Raw genomic sequence first — 21,639 nt, forward strand, 5'->3', positions numbered from 1 at the left:
AGTTCTTCTTTTAAGAACCTGATTTTAGTGTCCTAAAGATAAAGGGTCTGGTCTGTACTTACATTAAAGGCAATTGGTTGATATATTATTCTCAAGCCTCCCCAGGAAAGGGGGTGATGGGGCTTGGGGGATATTTTGGGGAAATAGGGATTTCAAGTGACTCGTCCCTGAATTTTTATTTAAATCACCAGGTGGTGGCAGCAATACCATCCAAGGACAAGAAAAGAATGTGTGCCTTGGGGAAGTTTTTAACCTAAGCTGGTAAAATATAAGCTTATGGGGTCTTTCATGCGGGTCTCCACATCTGTACCCCAGAGTTCAGAGTGGGCAGGGAACCCTGACAACATGCCTCTCCCTTCTGCATCAATTCTGGTCCAGCACTGGAGCTGAACTGAGATACTGGCCTGGCACTCAGAACATCTGGATTCAAGTCCTAGCTCTTGCCACTGACTCCTTGGGAAAATACTTCTCTCTGAGCCTCAGTTCCCCATGCATAAAATGGGAAATGATAATCCTTCCTTCGCTTTATTTAGAATGCAAACTCTTTGGGGACAGATACCATCTCTTTGTTCTGCATTTGTATAGCACCTAGCACAAGCTGCCCCTGGCCTCTATAACTAGGGCTTCTGTGTGATACTGCAATACAAATAGTAGCTTCAGACGCCATTCTAGACCATTCATTACTTTTAAAGGGGAAGAAAGTTTTTTTTAATATTCCGGATGGCCCAGATTCAGCAAGGTAGATATCTAAGTATGATAGGAAATTGGAGAGGTTGCAGAGAAGAGCCCCCAAATGATTTGAGGGATGGAAAAAAATGTCTTATGCTGGGAGAGTTAAAGTGCTCATTCTGGTTAGCTTCTCAAAAAGGAGACAGAGGTGATTTGATTATGGTGTCCAAGTACCTTCATGTGGAGAAAATACCAGGTACTGAAGGGCTCTTTAAACTAGCAGAGCAAGGTACAGCGTTAAACACTTGAACCAAACACTAGAAGTTAAAGCCAGGTTCTAGTTAAGAGAGGAGTTAATGCAGAGCAGTCCTTTGGCCTGTGTTATACAGGAAGTCAGACTAGATGATCACAATGCTCCCTTCTGGCCTTATAATGTTAAATTGAACTTAGAAATAAAGCACTATCAAGGGTGATTATCCATTGGAACAAACTCCCAAAGGAAGTTGTGGATTCTCCGTCTCGACATCTTTAAACAAAGATTGGAGGCCTTTCTGGAAGATGCTTTAGCCAAGCACAAGTCATGGGGATCACAAGAGTCACTGGGTGAAGTTCTCTGGCTTGTGCTATGCAGGTTAAAGTAGGTGATGAAATAGAACCTTCTGGCCTTAAAATCTATGAGAGTGATTTCCTTTGACCACTCTCCTGCCTAGAAGTTAGACACAAGCTTAAGAACCTTGCTGAATCAGGATCTAACAGAGGGGTGGAAAATAGAAAGATGAAATACACAACACCTTTACCTGAACAGCTTTCCCTGGAGAACTGCATAGTAAACTCAGAAGCACCCCCAGCATCTAATCTCACAGCATCTGTATCAGTAACAAACAAGGCAGCTTAAAATGAGAGATCCGTGTAAAAATGTTTATTTACTAATGTTTTTTTAATACAGTACCTTAAAAAAATTACACACCTTGGCTCCAATTAAAGTGGGAAGGAAAGAGGAAAAAAGGAATCTTAACAGCAGCAAAAAATTCCCATTTGTTTTTTACTCTGTAAATTAAAAAAATCCAAACCCAAAATATGCTTCTGAAACTTTGTGATTTAATTAGGTTATTGAAATGGAAAAACACAAGTCCACTATTCTCAACACATAGTTGTCTGTTAATGCATGTGTGCATGTGTGTGGGAGTGAGGGAGGCAGCTTGCTAAGTCAGAGGGAAAAGCTGTGAAAGTCAGTCAAAGAAGAAAACTAACTCAGCAGCAGGCGGCTTTCCCTGCTCAGAACTGTGACATTTCTCCTCCAAGAGGGGGCAGGGGAAGAAGCAGCATCATAAAGAAGAGTAGAGGAAATCAAGCTGACCCCCCACACACACCCACACACACACCCACCCTGAAAAACATTACAAGGTGAAAGCACAGATATGAGCTATATAATATTCCCCATCCCAACCCTAAAGAGTCTCCTTATGGGAAACCAATATATCTGGGGACACATCTGACCTGAGCGTTGAATTCCCATTGCAAGGAGAGCTACACAGAAATTTAAGAAAAGTAACCCACCCCAAAGTGACAACAGAGAGGTTTAACAAGCCGTTTTGGTGTTTTTTTGGGGGTAGGCGGGATAAGACACACATGTGATACTTTGCAGAGGATTGTGGCCCGTCCAAGACACTCAGGGCCCTGCAGTGCTGGCGAGAGCTGCTGGGGAACGGCCAATTTCAGTTCAGGCAACAGCTCCCCAGTTACCCAAGCAAGAGAGATTTGCTCAGTGACTGAGCCCCATTTATTAGGAGGCTCTGGATGGAATCAGAGGCAAAAAGGGTTTCTGCCTCTCCCTGCATTGAATCCCCACCCATTTCAGCTTGGACAGTCATTCGTAAGAGTGGATAAGGTAATGAAGTGGGCAAAGCTATGCTTCTCTTTTCAGGTGGCTTCCAACCACAGCCACTGCTGAGTGGATATAGGATTTCAAACAAATGCAGACATGTCACTGTTGTGCAAGTGTGGAGGGAGTGGGGTCTTTTATTTAATGATTTCCATCTGAAGTAGTGCTCAGAACGGGTCTGGACTGACAGTCTACTTTTAGCCACATAAGGGCCAGCATGGCAAGCATCCTCATTGTGCCACCATGTCCAGTCTCTATGGCCTTCTTGACCCTGGCATTTTTGTGGATTGAGACCCACAAAACTCATTTCATACAATGGCTTCTGATTGCTACCAGCTTGGACTAGATTTGAACCAGTAACCTAGTGTGAATGAGAGTGTTCCCATTCACCATCTCCTGAGCCATCCATCCCCTTTTGTACAGGTGAAGTGTTTTTTTTAAAATGCATTTCTAGTGAGTGAGGAAGAACGTAAAAAGGGATTTTGGAGGTAGGTTTGAAGTCGATTTAGAAAAAACAGGCACATTATTCAACAGAACCCTTTTGTGTCACCCTTCCAAAGATGCTTCATCCTATACCAGGGCTGTACAACAAAAATCGTCCCATGCACCTTGACCCCTGCTACTGAAAACGGTGATGCAAAGAGGGCTTCAAAAGGTCACCAGTGGATTCCCAGTCACATGATTCTACGAGTTTCCTGCAGAGCGGAAACAAAAACAGCGAAGGAGAGGGATCCTTATTTTCCAAGTGAGGGAGCGCCCAGCAGCGAGCTGGGAGGAAAAACAACAACTGGGCTTAACTGACTTCTTTTCCTCCATTGTCGAGCAGAGCAAGGTCCTGAAACGAGCCAGCTCAGCCCAACACACCATGGCATGAGGAGATGGGTCCCTGCTGGCATGCATTCATACCCATTGACCGGCTGGAACAGGCACTCCCAAGTCTTGGGCATGCAGCTCCCTTGGATAGGCACATTAACTGGAGCGGCAAAGGGATCTGCAAATCAAAAGACTAGTCCATCCGCACCTTGTTCCATGGAAACACTGGAGTTCTCTGCTTGTTCCGAACCCTTCGTCCCAAACCATCATCCTCCTATCAGGAGGCATGGTGCTGCCATTGCTACAGCACGGGAGGACTCAAGCCTCTTGCAGGGATGGCGATCAACCAGCTTCTGTATGGGACTCAAGAGCCCGGGATGAAAGCCCCAACTGTAGTTTCATTATCCTAATGATATGAAAATCTACACCATCACCAAAAGCCAGGACGACAGGCTTTGTAGGTTAAAAATATAATAAGCAAAACTCCATTAAAATGCTTGAGTGCAGGGGATGTACATGGGAAGGGCCAACTTACACATTTGGACTATGTTAAGGCAGCAGTGAAGAATCCTAAGGACCATCCCTTTCTCCTCTCAAGGATGGAGTCTGTAAAGGAGGCCGGGGCAGACCTTTTCCAAAGTAACCTGGTGAAATTTTAAACCCTGTGAGACCATTAAAACCTGGAACCATGGGATACTGAGTGTAGTTTTACAGGACAGGTGTAAACATGCAATCAAGCTGAGGTACTGCAGGGTCTATGGGTTTGACTCTGATCTCAGTCAGACCAGCATACACCAAGATACAATGGAGTCACTTCATATTTAAACTGGTTTGACTCAGGTGGAAATCAAAGGCCTTCTCTACACTGGGATATTGATCCATGGTTGACACTGGCTGACAAACGAGGGATACCACACCCTCACCCACACATTGGATCCCTTTTGACCAGTGCTGGAATCAATTCTCTAGCAGGTGGTATTGAAAATAGTGTGGTCTTGTCACCTATACCAGTCAAACCACTTTCAACTTGTGGAAGGAAGGGGCGATCAGTGATCAATACCCTACTATCAACCAGGGACAAGCACTGCTTCCTGTCTATACTAGGAGAAGTGTGTGGACTTAAACCCAGTAATTAGAGAGTAAGTGGAGGAGGAGGAGGATTTGGGACACGCAGAATGTCTGGAGCCATTTCCCTTTACCTGACGGGTTGATTTTGCTCAGACAGACTTGTAGCATAAGAGCGTGGATGACGGGAGCCCTGGAGGTGGCTGCTAACTCGGTAATGCTGAATGACAAAGCAGACTCAGGAATAGGAGTCATTTAAGCGAGGATGTAAGACCCCTTTTCTCCTATGGCGTTTTTCTGCAGTTCCTGCACTGGAGAAACTAAGACATCTTTCACCAGGATGAATAAGGCGATTCTCCCTCCTATACAGAGAGGAGATTCCTGTTTTTTGCATCTCATCTGCGTGTTAGGATTGGCTTTGCCTTCAGTGAGGGTCAAGCATTGGTTCACGCTATGTATGTTTGGAACAGTGCCTAGACAGAGGCCGAAATGCAGCAACAACCAAGGGAGAGCCTTGCGTACAAGACTTCACCTGATATGGCAGGGGAAGTGGATCCACTTCTAACCCCAGGCCAGGATGGATCTTCTGGTAACAGGCGGAGTCCAATCTGCTTTGGGAAGGAGAGAAATTGAACAAAAAGGAACCCAAAGAAACACAGGAAAGGTTAAACCATTTAAAAAAAAAAAGGGGGGGGGGGGGAGAAGAGACAGAAAAAGTAACAGAGCCCTGTATGTAATGAATGACTGGAGGTTACTCTACTGAGCCACACTTTGCCCTCCAACCCAAAACCGGATCAAGAGGAGTTCTGGTTCTGATAGATTGAGGCTTTCTCCTTCAGCAAATCCAGACACAAGTGACAGCTCCAGCTCCCTGCAAGAAGAGGTGAAGACTCAGTAACTAGGCTTTCCCAGAATGCTTAGTGAACTGCATATGTGTGAGGGGGCGATTTGCCGGCTGCTGAAATGTAGCCAGCTCCGGGGTGGAACACAGCAGCTGTTTAACAGGACGATAGAGCAACGTTAGAACAACAGATTAACAGGCAATGCTATCTAGGATGCCAAACTGGGGTCTATTTCCAGCTCTGCCACTGACCTACTATGTGACCTTGGGCAAGTCACTTCCCCTCTCTGTACCACTATTTCCTCTCCCAGCCTTTGTTTATTTAGAATGCAAGCACTTTGGGTCAGGAACTGCCTCATTGTGGGTTTGTCCACACAGTGTTCATACTGCTTTTAACTACACCAGTTTGAAAATGGTATAGCTAAAGCGGCACAACCCCCTAGTATGGAAACAGTTATACTGGTGCCTCATGCCAGTAGTTTATTCCAGACTCTTGGTTGGGGCCTCTAGATATTAATATACTACTAATAATAATGCACATGCGATAACAAGTCCCAATCTCTTTTGGGACCTCAACCACTACCACCGTACTACTAACAATCTTGGCTGAGCCCCCAAAGTGCTACCATAATATTACCAATAGTGCACATACAGTAACAAGGCCCAGATCTTGGTAGGGGCATCGTAGGGAATATGGTCATATTAATAAATGACTTAGGAGAAAGTGAACTGGCAACATAGAGATCCCAGATTCAGTCCCTTTCCAACTGGCAGTAAATATGAAGGAGGCATTAACCCTTTAAGCCCTCCCACTCTCCAGTGGCTCCTTTAGAAGCAAAATAGGATGAAGGTTGTGCAGCCTATTAGGCAGTACTGCTCGTCTCTTACAGTCCTTGCCCAATTCCCAATTATGTCCACAAGCCTCATACTCTTGTCCCTGGAACATATCTAGGGCTCTACCAAATTCAGGGTCCGTTTTGGTCAATTTCACAGTCATAGGATTTTTAAAATCGTAAATTTCATGATTTCAGCTATTTAAATCTGAATTTTCACCCTGTTTTAATTGTAGGAGTCCTGACCCAAAAAGGAGTTCCAGGGGAGTTGCAAGGTTATTTTGGGGGGGGGGGGGGGTACGGTATTGCTACCCTTACTTCTGTTCTGCTGCTGGCGGCAGCGGCTGCCTTCAGAGCTGGGCAGCTGGAGAGTGGCAGCTGCTGGCCAAGGGCGTAGCTCTGAAGGCAGAGCCGCCGGCAGCAACAGCACAGAGGTAGGGATGGCCTGGTATGGTATTGCCACCTTCCTTCTGCGCTGCTGCCCGCAGAGCTTGGCCTTCAGTCAGCAGCCGCCACTCTCCAGCTCTGAAGGCAACGCAGAAATGAGGGTAGCATAGTATGGTGTTGCTACCCTTACTTCTGTGCTGCTGCTGGCAGGGCGCTGCCTTCAGAGCTGGGCTCCCGACTAACAGCCACCACTCTCCGGCCACCCAGCTCTGAAGGCAGCACAGAAGTGAGGGTGGCAATATCACGACCCCCCTAAAATAACCTTGTGACCCTCCTGTAACTCCCTTTTGGGTCAGGACCCCCAATTTGAGAAACACTGCTCTCCCGCATAAAATCAGTATTGTATAGGGTAAAAGCACACAAAAGACCAGATTTCACGGTCTGTGATGCATTTTTCATGGTCGTGAATTTGGTAGGGCCCTAAACATATCCCAACAAGTGTTAATCCAGGACTATGTGCTCCCAGTATGTTAGGAAACAAAGCTCCCAAGATCTTCAGATATTACTCCATCTAGGTAATGTTAAGTGAGATAATTAAAAGGCGATTTAAAATTAACATGGGTGAATCTAGACCAGAGATTGCTTCTGGCTGCTCAACTGTAACCAGTTTGCTTTGAAACCATGAATCAGCGCATTGTGCAAGGAAAGGTGGGGCTGGTGGAAAATCTGGACTCTGCCACTGTACTCTTGATTTTGCTACCAACGCAGAAATGTTTCCACGCTTGGCAGGATGCAGTCCCCATACTTCCTTCCTCAGGAAGCCTAATGACATTCCTACCACATCCCAGTTGGCATAGAAAAAGTGATGATTTAGTACTAGGAGGATCTTACTGGAGAGGGCACTGCCCGGAGAAAGTGTATCTGACTATTTTGACAGCAGGCTGAGGGAGGGAGGTCCACAGACCTCATCTAATCTGACCTCATGCATGACACAGACCAAAGAATTTCACAGGTTCTGATGTAAGCAGAAACATCTCTGATCAATTTCAATGAGAGCTGCACCTGCTTCCTCCGAGTCTGAATTTGTTGGCCCTTGTATCTAAATCCTCCCTTTTAAATATCAATATTGGATGTCTACTCCATCTCAAACATCAACTAATTCAGGGTAGTCCCATGGCCTATGAGATACAAAAGGACAGACTAGTTGGATCACAGTGGTCCCTTCTGGACTTGGAATCTGACTCTAAGAAAACCAAGGAAAGTTATGGGGAACTTGGAGTATTTGTCCAGCACCTAGCATAATAGGTTCTGTCCCATGACTGGGCCTCCTAGGGGATATCCACAATATGAATAAGTAGAGTCCCAACCTAACCCTACACTTAGCACAGTGTTCCCTTCACCACAAGATCCTACACACACCACTTAGCACATTTGTCAGTTTAAGAGGCACCCAGGACTGGAATAAGTGAGAGGGGGTGCTGCTGCAAATTAGGACTGTAGGGCACTGGGCAGGGGAGGGAAGGACTTGGGCAGCAGAGGGATCTGTGGGTTAGGATCATAGGGGATCAGCAGAGCTACATGTGTTAGGGAGCTCAGAGCTGAAATAGCAAGCGAGGCCATGCAGCAAGTTTGAGGGACCTTGGCAGAGCTCTGGGTGGGGAGGGAAGCCAGGCCCAGAATAGTACGGGATGTTATATGGGATTCAGAGACGTGTGGGAGAAAGTTGCACATTTCCTGCTTGCATCATGCTGTGCCGTGGCCCAATGCTATCAATCACTAGTACTCAGAACCAAAATCATATAAGTTATCAGAATTCTAAAGAGACAGATGAAGAATGGGCCAAGGAGCACTACATTTACCTTCGGGTGGCTCTGACATGGGCGGAGTTAGACAGTACATGTGATACCCACGATCACAATCGTCACAGAAGAGCAGCTGGTCCTAAGCAGAGGGGGGAGGAAAATAAAGGAAAATTCGGATGATTCAACACAGCTTCACAAAAGGGCTCTATTTACAAATCACTGCATGATTCTGCCATCCCACAAAGAACAACAGAGAGAGCTATAGTGACATGCGAGTCTAACCAACTCCTCAGGATTAGACCTGCCACATTTGACACTAAAAGCATAAGCCTCTACCACTCAAGCCACAAGAGTAACTCCATTAGCTGATAGCAGTAGTAGATTCCTATGTGGAACAGCCACTGAAGAGGTCTGTGTAACACCTGCAGGGCTGGATCAAGGCATACTCACATGCCTAGGGTCCTGGCTCTTAGATTCATGTTAAAAGGTCAGGATTTCAGGTTTTGATTTTCTACCCTTTGGTACTGCGAAACAAATTCTGATAGCGTGACCTGAGTGTGATGCAGAGACGTATGCCTGAGTCTGCAGAGAGCCTGATACATTAGCTCTGTCTAGGATGGAGCTTCTCCATAAGTGACTAATGTAGTGATGCCCGCCTGAGTCTGCAGAGAGGCGATTAATTGCTCTGAGAATGGAGCTGCCACATGTGAAACCAATACAGCCTGTCTGTATCTGCAGAGATCCTTAGGTAATGGGAGAAGCAACTACCAAAACCAGTGGGGAAGCCACATTCCCCAGCTAGAGTAGAACAGGTCCCCTGACCTAGGGGGAGAGGGCAATGTAATGGTACACCTAAGGTCTCAAGCTGCATTACTCCAGCCTGGAACACACACTCCCCGAGAGCCTACCTTGGACATTATCCATAATCCTACCTCCCAGCTAGTCTCCATTCAGAATTTCAACTCCCACAGTAAACTCCATTCCAAAGATTATTCTCCTGCCTCTGCCAAAACTGTGCAAGCTTCTGCTCTCGCTGTGCAGCATGGCAAGATGTAGGCAGATAAATACTTGGGGAGATAATTTCTGGACACAAACGACATGTACCCCTTGAGGCTTGCTGGTCCCCATTTGCAGGTGGGGATGCCCAAAGTGTCAAGCTTGCTCTGCCATGGTCGATCCTGCCAGCACCGAAAGGTACTCACATCATTCTCCGAGGTACCACAGATGTTGCAGCATTTACACTCGATGCACTGCCAACGGTACGTCTTCACTGCTGCCATCATAACCGGGGTGAACTGGAGGCAAGAAGGGTGCCCTGCCAAAGTGGGTGAAACAAAGCCACACATGGATGTTAGACACGTCAGGCCTGGACAAGTGGCAAGAGTTCAGAGAAGCAAGAGAAATGGAAATGAAGCATGAAACATAGGGAGGCAGGAAGATACACAGAGGTTGTTTCCAAATAGCAGCAACTGCAATGGTGACGGCTCTTGCCCCCAGAGAGGAGGAAATAGAGAAGGAGCAGTGCTAGACAAGGAAGGAAGTAGAAACATACAGAGAGGCTGCTCCAGACAACAGCAGAGGAGAAGGCTCTCCAGCTAACAGGAGAGCAGGGTAAAGAGACAGACAGATGGGGATGCTGAAGCACGGAGAGGGGAAGTGACATGCTCATGGTCACGCAGCCAGTCAGTGGCAGAGCCAAGGGTTGAACCCAGGAGTCCTGACTTCCAGTCTCTCACTCTTCTAACCACTAAAGACCTTTCTCATTCTACAACTGTATATGGAAACTAGAGGTCCTGAATCCCAGGTCTCCTCTTGCTCTAACCCATTAGACCCCTCTCCCCTCCTTCCAAAGCTGGGAACATAAGCTAGGAGCACTGACGCATAGTCCCCCGTCTCCTCCTTCAGCTGGCTTAGGTGGGACAAAAGAAACCAGGTAGCCAAAAGTTTGCACTGGCCTTAAATAAAAGAGCAGAAATGTTCCTGGCTCTGGGCAAGAGAGACATCAGCGTCCCATCATGCATCACTGCAGCCACCCATGGGACAAATAAGAGGGCAGCCAGCATAAAGAACAACCCCAACTCAGTGAAATGAAGCAGCAGCAACACCTCATGCTGGATCACGGGCATCCAGCCTCTTGAATGCAGGTATTGCAAATCAAAGTACCTGATCGCCCACAGTCTGAACATGACACCAGCTCCTCCGGGTGCCCAGTCTTCTTATTGATTTTTGAGTCTCCCAGGCAGAAGTCACAGTAATTGTTGGGCAAAGCCAAGCCATCAGGACCTTTCTTGGCTGTTTGGAGAAGAGCCAACCCCACCCCACCAAACAGAGACAAGGTTATTTAGAGTGAGCAATGACACCTAGAAGAACATCATTCAATGAGATTCCTGCAGGGACTTTGGCCCACATAAGCTTCCAGATGCAGCAGAGAGGAATCACACCATAGCCAATGTATCCACTTCTAGATCCCTGCATGGATACAAAATGTATATCCATGTATATAAAGCGGATATCCGCAGAGATGAAGGGCTCTAGAGACAATGAGCGAGACCCACAGGGCCATGACCAGCAACCAGGCCAGGAACGGCAGCAGCATGTCGAGCTGCCACTCACAGGAGCCAGTGCCCAGCCTGGCAGCTCCTCCAGCATGGCTGTACTGCCCCCAGCCCCGACCACTGGGGCGGGCATAAAGTTCACCAACAGCAGTCCCTGGTCATGCTAGCACGTGCAAACAGCTCACACACTCCTGGACAGGAGTCCCTTCCATGCATCAGTGTGCATCTCCTGCCCAAGAGCGTGCAAGCCACTTTCACATACACCTCTACCCCGATATAACGCAACCCGATATAACACTTATTCGGGTATAACGCGGTAAAGCAGCGCTCCGGCGGATCAAAGCAAGTTTGATATAACGCGGTTTCACCTATAACACGGTAAGATTTTTTGGCTCCCAAGGACAGCGTTATATCGGGGTAGAGGTGTATTAGCTTTCGCCGCTGGTTTCGCTTGTTGTTGCTAGAGCCCTGCAACTCCGCAGATATCCACAGGTAAAAAGCGGATATAAATTTTGTATCTGCACAGGGCTCTATCCACTTCTGCAGTACCTTTCATTTGTGGATCTCAAAGCACTTTAGAAACACAAAGCCTCAACTCTGCATATGACAAAGGTAACTGTTCTTTTACCTGTGTTATGTAAAGGTAAACAGACAGAGAGCGGAAGCGTTTCGCCTAACACACAGCTAGTGGGGGCAGAGGCAGAAAAAGAATCCAGAGTTGTGGGCTGGCTAATCTAACCGCTCTGCTAATTCCTCCAACCTAGATTATATTGGTTCCCATGGATCCCAGGTGTCTCAGCTCCCTTCTACAAGACACTAGGCTCCTAGAGCCAGGGACAGAACCAAGGAGTCCCGACTCTGAGCCCCTCTTGTTCTAGCCCTCTAGACCCCCACTTCTCTCCTAGAGGTGGGGATAGACCACAGGAGTCCCAGCTGTAGTCTTGGTTCCCTCACCACTACACTCTGGCCCTATGTCTACATTTCTAACAAAGGCTACAGAAGAGCCAGGACATGCAGGAGACGGGGTCAAGACAGTGGCTAAAGGTCTTACACTTCTGCTCCTCGGATCTTTGAGAGACGGGCGTCGGGGGCTGCGAATCTTCCTTATCCTCCCCCTCCTCCTCGGCCAGATGGGAGTGAGCATAGTGGTAACTGAGCCCAGGACGGTTCTTGTAACGCTTCCCACAGACTGCAAAAGAAAATGGGGATGGGTCTGAGCTCCTGGCAGGCATTTGAGCCACACACATCACTGCTCACGTGCAACCCCCCAGCTCCCTGTGACAGCCCTTCCCAACCCGCCCTCCTCCCGAAGACACAGCATTTAACAGTGTACAACAGCCAACATGGCTTCAGGAGGCTACTTCATGAGCCAGCAGACTCATGGCTTGGCCAGACCCTGAGAAGCCATGGGCGTTTCTACCCTTGTTGACTGTAAGCCATAAATCCTCCTACTTTTCCCCTACATCTCCTGCTTGCCCAGCAGATCTTCATGGGGATGGGAAAGCTTTGTCCAGAACAATCCAAGCCAAGAAACATAGAAGGAAATTCTCATCTTCTCTTGCGTTTAAACCTGCCTAACTAAGAAATTCTGAGCCCCCAAAAGGTGGTGTCTCCTTGGATGCATGGTTTCTCTGATCAAGTGACACTGGAACAAAGCTGAAGGCATCCCACACAGAATCCCAGAAAGCAAACACCACACTATCCCCACACTCCTGTTGCCTCTGCCTGCTTTGCTGTCCCTAAAAGGCAGCTGCTTTACAGCCACAGGAGGTAGAGAAAAGGCTTGTTTTCCATGCAATAAACCAACCTCCCTTGCAGGGCTGGAAGTAGAGAGCATGATGCCCCTGGAATCGGAAGCCATCTCCCTGGTCTGCATTCCTTTCTTACCATTTACCTCTGACATGGTTTGGTAACAGAATGGCAGCCTCAGAGATCAAAGCCCACAGAACAGGCACAGCGCAGACAGCATCAGCGCAAGTTTCTCCCACACCCTCTGGCCACAAAACAGCCAGGACAAGTCCTACTGTAGAGGGACTTCCCCACCACTGTGGGGTGGCAAAATGAGCTGTCAGTCTTCATGGCATATCCACTGGCCTCTCAGTGTCAACAGAAGGCTTCTGAGAGGTGGGCACCACTGGGAACTGGTCTGAGACCAACCTGACTCATTTCATGTACTAGCGAACAATCAGCAGTCAGATGGTAGCTGCTCTTGGTCATCACCAACAACCTAGGCTGTATTTGAACTGCTGAGCTGGCAGTGAGGGGCTCGTATTCTACCCCCCATCCTGAGCCACCTGATAGCCATTATAGCAATTACACCTTGCTTAAACAGAATTGGGGGTGGGGGCAGGGACAGACAACAGGTTTTCTGTTGCAATCCACTCCCTTTGTGCTACTGGAGTGGGAACCTCCTACAAGTCTACAGCCAGGGAACCCCTCGGTAGCCAGAGCTGGCTCTTATGCCTCCCTCTTCGCAGTTCCCAGCATAGGGGTCTGTCTGTCTGAGGAGTGGCTGGAGCATGATGTGCTGCTGCCAACCCCAGCTGGCACATGGTTCCTCAGGGATCATGCCAAGCTAGTGAAAATTAAAGCATTCCCCCTAGCCTGCTCTCATTTGCCTTGGAGATGGAAGCTGGGCCACAGTAGAGGATCTCCCTTGCATGCAAAGATCCCTTACTTGGCCTTCTCCCACTTAACCCAGTGAGACAAAAACCCCAAATCCCAATTATCGATGCCACCAAGCAGCTGAGGCAGAAGGGCAGTAAGCAAAATGTTCAGAAGAGTTCTGAGAAGAGCCTAAATCCCACTGACCTTCAATGAGACTTGGCTTCCCTAAGTCACTTTTGAACCAGGGCTTAGGCATTGTGCCCACTATAGAGTGTTTGTCAGAGCAGCTCTATCAATAGAGCTACATCAGCAACCCCTCCCTAGGCCAGGTCTACACTAGGGATTTCGACCGGCATAATAGCTGTCAGTCAGCAATACAAAGAGCAGAGATCACCGACTGACAAAGGTGTGCTGGCAGAAGTCCCTAGTGTCATCAAACCAGCAAAGCCACACTTTTACCAATACAGCTTGTTTTGTTCAGGGGGAATCTGGGTGTGCGTATTGGTTTTACTGTGCTGGGATAGCGCTGTCCACGCTAGGAGCGATTTGTCAGTGTAGTATATGGACTGAAAACCACTCAACTTGTTTCATACGTTGGCCTCCCAACCACAGTCAGATGAGGACTGTTTTCAGTCACAATGACCCAGACTGGATTCAAACTGGTGGTAAGGGGTTCGGTGTCCTAGCCCCACTCTGAGACAGCTGGTGTGCATTATATCTATTACATTCTGCTTGAAACAAAACTGGGGAGGGGGAAGAATACCAATAAAGCACTCCCAGCGTAGACATGGGCTTTAGTGGAGATGCACCCTATACCACCACCACCACCACACCACACACACACACAAAAGTTCTTTTGACAGTGTAACTTATACTAAGTCCTCGAATGAAATAAGCTAGGATTTTTTTTGCTGGTATAGTGTGTCTACACTAAGGATTTTATTGGCACAGCTTGTTGGTTGGGGGGGCAAAGAGGGGTCACACTTCTAATGGACATAGCTATACCAGAAATACTTTTCAGTGCAGGCCATGCCTTAGGCTCCTAAGGCACTTAGTTGCTTTGGATAACTTTACTCAAAATCCCTATCACCCAAGCTTGCTAGTGGGTGGGAATGGAGTCCTGGCTGGATAACAAGGAGGAGAGAGGCAGGGCAGGAAAGCAATGAAGCTTAAACTGGGTCTTGGAGAGGGATGGATTAATTTGGGCTTGCCAAGATTTACCCAGAAAAGCAAAGCTGGGGACAAGGGAAATCCCAAGCCTCGTAGTTATTTAACTGAAGACTTGGATCTAGCAAAGAAAGGGGAAAAAAGACAAATCCCTCTAAAACCACTTTAAGCCACAGTCAATTTACATAGCGATTGAAAAGCCCATTTGCCAAAGGGAATTATTACTCTTAGCTCTGTGTAAACACAAGTACAAGCCAGGCTGGGCTAGCTCCTCCAGCAGCACTGTTCTCTGGATACTTCTGCTGTGGCAGGGATCTTGCACATGCTGGCTTGGATGGAATGGAATTGGACTCTGAGCAGGGTTATGGTTAGCTTCTCGATGGCTGGCCTCTAGTCTAGGCGATACCACATTTTAGGTATTTAATAGTCATGTCAATGAGAATTAAAACGTCTATTCTTATTCTGCATATTTCATTCAAAGACCCCAAAGCACTTGACAAAGGGGGATATTTATCCACCACTTTATAGATAACAGAAATTAAGACTCTTGCCAAGATCATGCAGAATCTCCAAGGCAGAGTCTGAAGCAGAACCCAGGAGTCCTTACTTCCACCCCCCCTTTGTTCTAACCACTATATCCCACTCCCCTCCTGGAGCTAGGAAGCCTGACTCCTCCTCCCCTCCCAAATCCAACCCACTAGACCACCACTCACCCTTCCTGGAGGTAGGACTAGAGCCCCAAGGGTTCTGGTTACAGCCAAGACCTGAGCGTCAGACAATACTGTTGCACCACAGAGAACAGAGGCAGCAGAGGACTAGCAATGAGGTGGCTGGGGATGGGTAGGAGAGCCCATACACTGAATTTCTCTTCACTACAGATGCCATGTAACAAATGATGGGTGATCAGGCCCCATGTGAGGAGTTTAATGAAGTCACTGAAGTATGCACTGTTGCAGAAAATTGCAGACCCATAACTTTCCCATCAAATATTTAACAGAGCCTGCAAATTCCAGAGCCCCAGCCAACGCACTGGCTTGCCCAAGAGCCTTTTGGACCTGGTGTTGCATTGATATCTAATCCCGGCTGTGGAAGAAAAGGGAAGCATTTGGCAGAGCCGTGCAGGTGCAGCTTAAGCGAGATGGGGTAGCATATTAGCTAGGAGGCACAGGAGCCCAGTGAGTCGAAAAAGCCACCATAAGTCTGAGCTAAGAGGCAGAATGGCAGCATAAGGAAAAACCAATTTGATTCTTATTACACCATCATTTACCAGCTGGGCATGTGTCACTGGTGTCCTGGCCAGGCCAGGCGGCATTGCTACAGCAGCCAACGGGGACTGGTTCAAGCCATCCCACCCCCTTCAGAATTCTGAGGACAATGGTCAAAACCCCCAACCCCCCATGATGTCATTCATTCAAACATCTTGCAGTTTTAATGGACCCATAACATCTCCATTTCCCAAAAGGCATCCCAGGTGATAACCCAGAACCCCTAGAATAAAGATGGTCCTTATGTTTCAGAGGAGGCCTAGCCACCATCATCACAGAGGGAAAGAAATCATGCTTTTTTAAATAAAGTACATATATTTGAGCCAAAATCTCAATGGCAGCTGATAACCTTTGACCTTCATCCAGAGTCTGGCATGGCCAGGTTCCGACAGTAAAAGCACAGTGCCTATTCCAGTAGCAATACACTTTGGCATTCCTTGAAGGAAAAGAGTCATGCCTCGGCCATTCCAGAGTGGATTTGAATTGGTCACGTGAATTTACTGCTGACGAAAAGGGCCAGATTGACATCCCAAGACAGTGAGGCCTCTTTGCATCCACAGCACCAAGAACAGCTGGGCAAATTTCTCCCTGCACTGTGGGCAAGAGGGAAGATTTTCAAAAGCAACTCACAATTTTGGGTGCCCCGTTTGAGACATCTCTGAGGGGCCTGATTTTCAGCAAGTACATGGGCCCGCCCTCTGAAAAACAACTAGTCTGACGAGGGAACTTAATAAGTTTACGATCAGGCTAACATGACAGGGCTGCCTGAGATAGAAGGACCTCTTGGTTCTTTGAGTCTGGTCCCTGTTTAGTGTAATGTTCTGCAAATCAGGTCCCTTTAATAAGGGCTCTCAGGATGGGCAACCCAAGATTAACAGTCTCGTTTGAAAACCATGGCCAAAGTGAAAGGAGAAGCTCAATCTCCATGGCCCGTTCAATCCATGGCCTCTCAGGCAGCAGGAGAGCCAATCAGTGCCAACTGTGGTGGCGGTTTGGTTTGATTTTTCTTGGTGCTCTGGATTGCGACCCCACTCCAAAGAGTCTTTAAAACTAACATTCCAGGAGAACAAAGTCAGGAGGAAATAAAAAAAGCAGACAGAGAGAATGGACTACCTCGGTCGGGAGGTTTCAAGGTATGCTTTTGTTTGTAACTATCTGAAATACAGAAAGAGAATAATGAGAAAAAAGGTGAACACACCATAGGTCACACACATGGCAAGCAACAGAGAGCAGAGTGATTTTAAAAAGGAGAAAATAGAAAAAAAATACTGCTTAGTTTTCTTAAAAAACTAGTGACAATTCTACCAGGACAGTAGGAAGGAGAGAGAGAAGTAACTGCAAAAACTCAGGATTTTGTACATTCTTTTGCCAATTTAAAGTTCAGAATCACAGGAATAGCCGCCCCCTTGGGCTGCTTAAGCTTTTCCAGTGGCATTCCCACTGACAGCAAGGAAGGAAACAGCAGCATAGAACTCTGCAAGGGGCAGCATGGGATGAGTTCTTGGGGGACGTAGTGGCTGCTACCAAATCAGAAACAGAGTAACGCACGACAGGGACGTCACAGAAATCCCATTTACTTGCCCTAGACACGCGCTTGATGTATTCATTCCCAGCAGGGCTAGTATGCCTTTCTGTTGCCAATAAAATTATTGAAATTGAATCCCATTAGAGATAAATTAGCTCTCCCATACCACAAGTGTGGCATGAAACTCATGTTTCGTGGCCAGAGCATGGACCAAAAGGTCTTTAGGACAACGATCAGCAAAGCAGCGACTATATCTCCAGTAGGACAGAATTGATCCCTGCCCTCCAGTTGAACTATGAGGTCTGAGAAGAGGGAGAGGACAAAGTAATTGGATTCCACAAACCCTGCAGCAAACAGATAGCTGAGTCATGTATTGCATAGCATAGGGAAGGGTGGGTTGGGCTTTTCCAGGCCCATAAAACAGACTGAACCTAGAAATCAAAGACAGGAACCCTGGTTAGTGGGAATGAGACCTCTGTGTTCATTCTCCCCACTACTCATACCCATACAGTCAAGAGGCAATTCTCACCATTAGATTCAGAGACCCTGGCTGGACATTAATATGGAGCTCGGACAGCTCCTTGCAGCTGAACAAAAAAGTAATATGTTGGCACTGCTGCCAGAAATGCCGCTCACACCTGTGGTGCAGGCTAAAGTGTTGCGAGAATGCAAACGGAGTGACCAGCCATTTCATGCAGTCCAGACATCTGCAATGGCCTCCTTGCTTAGTGAAGATTCTGCTGGAGTGGGAGAACCTGCCCCCTGCCCCCAATGCCAGATATCACATGTGTCCTTTCCAGGGGGGAAAAAAAAAAACTGGATTCTGCGCACCCAGCAAAAATGACAGATCTGGATTAGGGCCACAGCTCCAGTAAAAACAAAGAAAGGGGGAAACTTACAAGTCCTCTGAAATAGTCTCAGATCCACCTTCATTTTGAGTGACTGACACCCCTGCAAAAATCCCATCCTGCCCCCAATGGATCCTGGAACACCGTTCCCTTCACCGCTCACTCCAAAAGCGAATACATTGGAGACAGCTTGGTCCCAGAGTACGGACTACAGGGAGACAAGCGCTTTTCATACTCACTGTCGCAGGCATAAGGTTTATCTCTATCTTCTAATATGGCTGCATCCAGCTTCTTCCGAGCACCACTGACGCCTTTACCCTGGGAAGCAGAAATCATATCAGTAAAGTGCTGTAGCCAAGACATTTGCTTCTAGAATTTAGTAATTCTTATGCCACCAAACTAGCTGACAGTCCATAAGGGACTAGTCAAAGGGGCTCCTGCATGCCTGTAGTTAAGATAACAAAATAACTAATCTGCTTGAATAAAGTCAAATAGCGCCCCTTAGTGGTCTTTGCCTGAGATAATTTATAGATTTTAAGGCCAGAATGGCCCATTAGATCATCTAGTCTGACCTGTGTAACTCAGGCTGGAGAATTCTGGCCAATTACACAAGTTATTAGGCTCAATCCTTGGGTTTTGCTAAAGCTTCTTCCAGAAAGGTATCCAGTGTGGATTTGCAGACACCAAGAGATGGAAAATCCCCCACTTCCCCTGAGAGTTTGTTCAACAGTTAACCACTCTCTCTGTGAAAAACGTGTGCCTTATTTCCAATATGAATTTGTCTGGCTTTAACATCCAGACATTGGTTCTTGTTCTGCCTTTCTCCCTGTAAAGGACGTATACACACTAAGCCCCGCAAGTCTGATTCAGCTGACTTGGACCAGCCACAGGTGTTTAATTGTAGCATAGACATACCCTAAGTCTCTCCATGCATTTTCTCCAGCTCTCAAGTCATTTTTGTGGCTCTTTTCTGCACCCTCTCCAATTTTTCAATAGCCTTTTTAAAGTTTAGACACTAGAACTGGACACAGTATTCCAGTATTGGTCTCACCAATGCCATACAGAGAGGTAAAATCACCTCCCTCCTACTTAATACTCCCCTATTTATACATCCAAGTAGATCACATGCCAGGCAAGAACAGGCCTTGGAGACCAACACAAAGTGGGTCTCAGATTAAAACAATCAGAGATTTTCTCAGGAAATTCAAAGAACCACATTAAAGTGAACTAAGATGTGGTTATTTATCCAGTTGACCCAGCCCAGCTACCAGAGACTGACTATCCCTTGAGAGATTTCTCCCATTTTCTGAACATGAGAGACAGACTGTGATAATATAATAATGATTATTCTCTAATCTCATGCTTCGGCCCTGCATGGGTTAGGAAGGATTTTCCCCCCCCCCCCGATATACAATAATCTATTTTGGTTTTCTTCCATCTTTTTCTGATATCAGCCACTGGAGGACACCCATTGGGGTGGACTGGTACTCCGAGATGGTTCAAAGGATCCTGTGTCTTTCACGCCTGGCTGATGTGTCTTGCCCAAATGTTCAGGGTCTAACTGATCATCAGATTTGGGGTTGGGAAGGCATCTTCCCCCAGGACAGACAGCAAGGGACTTCAAGAGGTTTTCATCTTCCTCTGCAGGATGGATCATCTACCAGGATCACCTGGACATGTCTCACCTAATTAATTCCCTACCATTAAGCATTGGTGGCACCTCACTCTCTCCTGGAACACACAACAGTTTAGTTTCCTGAGGACTAAAATGCTTTGGTTTAACTGAAGTCAATGTGGCTACTGCAGGGATGACTGGCTGAAATTTAATAGCCTGTGCTATATAGAGGTCAGACTAGATGATCTAATAGTTCCTTCTGGCCTTAAAGTCTATGGAACTGAAAAAGAAGTGAACCAGCAGTAGTAATCACCCAGAAGATCTAACCCACAGGTGGGTTCTCATTAAATTATTTCCAGGCAACACTGCAGCAGCATTTGAGAAACTGCTTCAGGGCTCTCCTGACTGATCTACTGTGAGACTGTAGTAAGTGTGTCCTGCCTGCATCAGTGCAACTCCAGCGGACATTTCAGCTGCTGCATCATCTAGACCCTATCTGATGACATGATGGCAAAAATGCACATGGTGCTGTCTACACCACGCTCTTGGCATTGCTAGCACCAGTGGTAGTGAGACAGTGGGGGGAGGGGGAGGTTTGGGAAGGGTTGGGCAACCAGGCTAGGGTTTTCAAAGCAGGGAGCCAGGTACCCAAATCCCATTGAAATTCAGCTGAGTTCCCCTAGGCTTCTTTGGAAATCCCAGCCCCCATTTCTTAACACTGTGGCAACGTTGTTCTGTAACCATGTTGGCTGTGGATATATGTAGTATTGAATATGGCTTAAAACATGATCACAAGCATGAATGGTGACAGGCCTTTACAGCGAACATTGGTATATCAGTCTTCAGGAGAAATTCATAGGGTAGACTCAGCACAGTCACTAGGCTGGGCCCAGCGAGACAGAACCAGGACAACCCACAGCACCATAACTCACCCAGCTGGCATTACCTTGGCTTTGCCCTTGCCTCGTCGCTTTGGCGTATCCTCTTCATAGTCTTCATCATCCAGATCATCCAGGAAGTCATCAGGTTCAAGGATCCGCTGTAGAGGGGAGAGGGTTTATTGTAGGGGGAAAAAACTTGGCATGGTTTGGGGAAAGAAAGAAATGGAGAATGGACAGTGATGTTAGAAATTGGCTGAGGGATGTCCACCAGAAGCTACAAACACATACGGAGGAGTATGTGGCATATATGAGGGGGTGGGAATTTTCAGGTACATTTTACTCCCAACCACACCAAAGAGAAGGCTGGTCTTGTGATTACAGAACCAGGCTGTGATTCAGGAGACCTGGCTCTCAGCTCCTGGATCCACTACGGACCTTGGGTGAGTCTCTCAGTCCCCAATTCAGCATGAAACTTTGAATGTGTGGCTAATTAAGTACCAAGTAGTTATTTATTTTTAAAAAGATGCAGGAATTTAATCCAGGGGCACATAAAACATCATAGCCAAGAAGCTTATTGCAGAACAGACTCAGTGATGAGAGAACTGCAGTGCCAAGCAACACTGCTCAGCCCAAACTGGGAGCTATTGGGGAAGGTCCTACAAAAGGTCCTGCTAGGGGAGTAGAAGAGAAAAATGAATTACTATGGAGCAGATTCTCCATTCTCACCATTAGAGGAAGAGACACAGAAGTGATGCCTTCTCCTTTAATGCATGTTTGGATGGAGGAAGTGGGGAAGATATAATGTGTAACAGATTTTGCTATCCCCAAAGTACTTAATGCTAGCAAACAGAGTATAAGTAATGGTGGCTAATTATGGATTACTG

General features: G+C 47.0%; 1 protein-coding gene across 14 annotated transcripts in view; it reads right to left on the reverse strand.

Moving 5' to 3' along the window:
- DPF2 (double PHD fingers 2) overlaps positions 1-21,639 on the reverse strand; it is a 118,508-nt gene that overhangs the window by 77,055 nt on the left and 19,814 nt on the right. For 2 of the 14 annotated variants that reach the window (XM_065553018.1, XM_024100389.3), the window contains exons 5-12: positions 20,821-20,913; positions 18,499-18,577; positions 17,000-17,041; positions 11,899-12,036; positions 10,456-10,584; positions 9,495-9,607; positions 8,350-8,431; positions 1,574-5,037 (exon numbers count right to left, since the gene is read on the reverse strand). In XM_065553018.1, the coding sequence (XP_065409090.1) occupies positions 4,991-5,037; positions 8,350-8,431; positions 9,495-9,607; positions 10,456-10,584; positions 11,899-12,036; positions 17,000-17,041; positions 18,499-18,577; positions 20,821-20,913 (723 nt within the window). In that variant the 3' untranslated portion in view covers positions 1,574-4,990. Of the gene's footprint in view, positions 1-1,573; positions 5,301-8,349; positions 8,432-9,494; positions 9,608-10,455; positions 10,585-11,898; positions 12,037-16,999; positions 17,042-18,498; positions 18,578-20,820; positions 20,914-21,639 lie in introns of those variants that run through there. The other 12 variants (XM_005307868.5, XM_024100387.3, XM_065553019.1 and 9 more) reach the window with 9 other exon arrangements.

Source organism: Chrysemys picta, chromosome 7, assembly GCF_011386835.1.
Source record: "Chrysemys picta bellii isolate R12L10 chromosome 7, ASM1138683v2, whole genome shotgun sequence".
NCBI lineage: Eukaryota > Metazoa > Chordata > Testudines > Emydidae > Chrysemys > Chrysemys picta.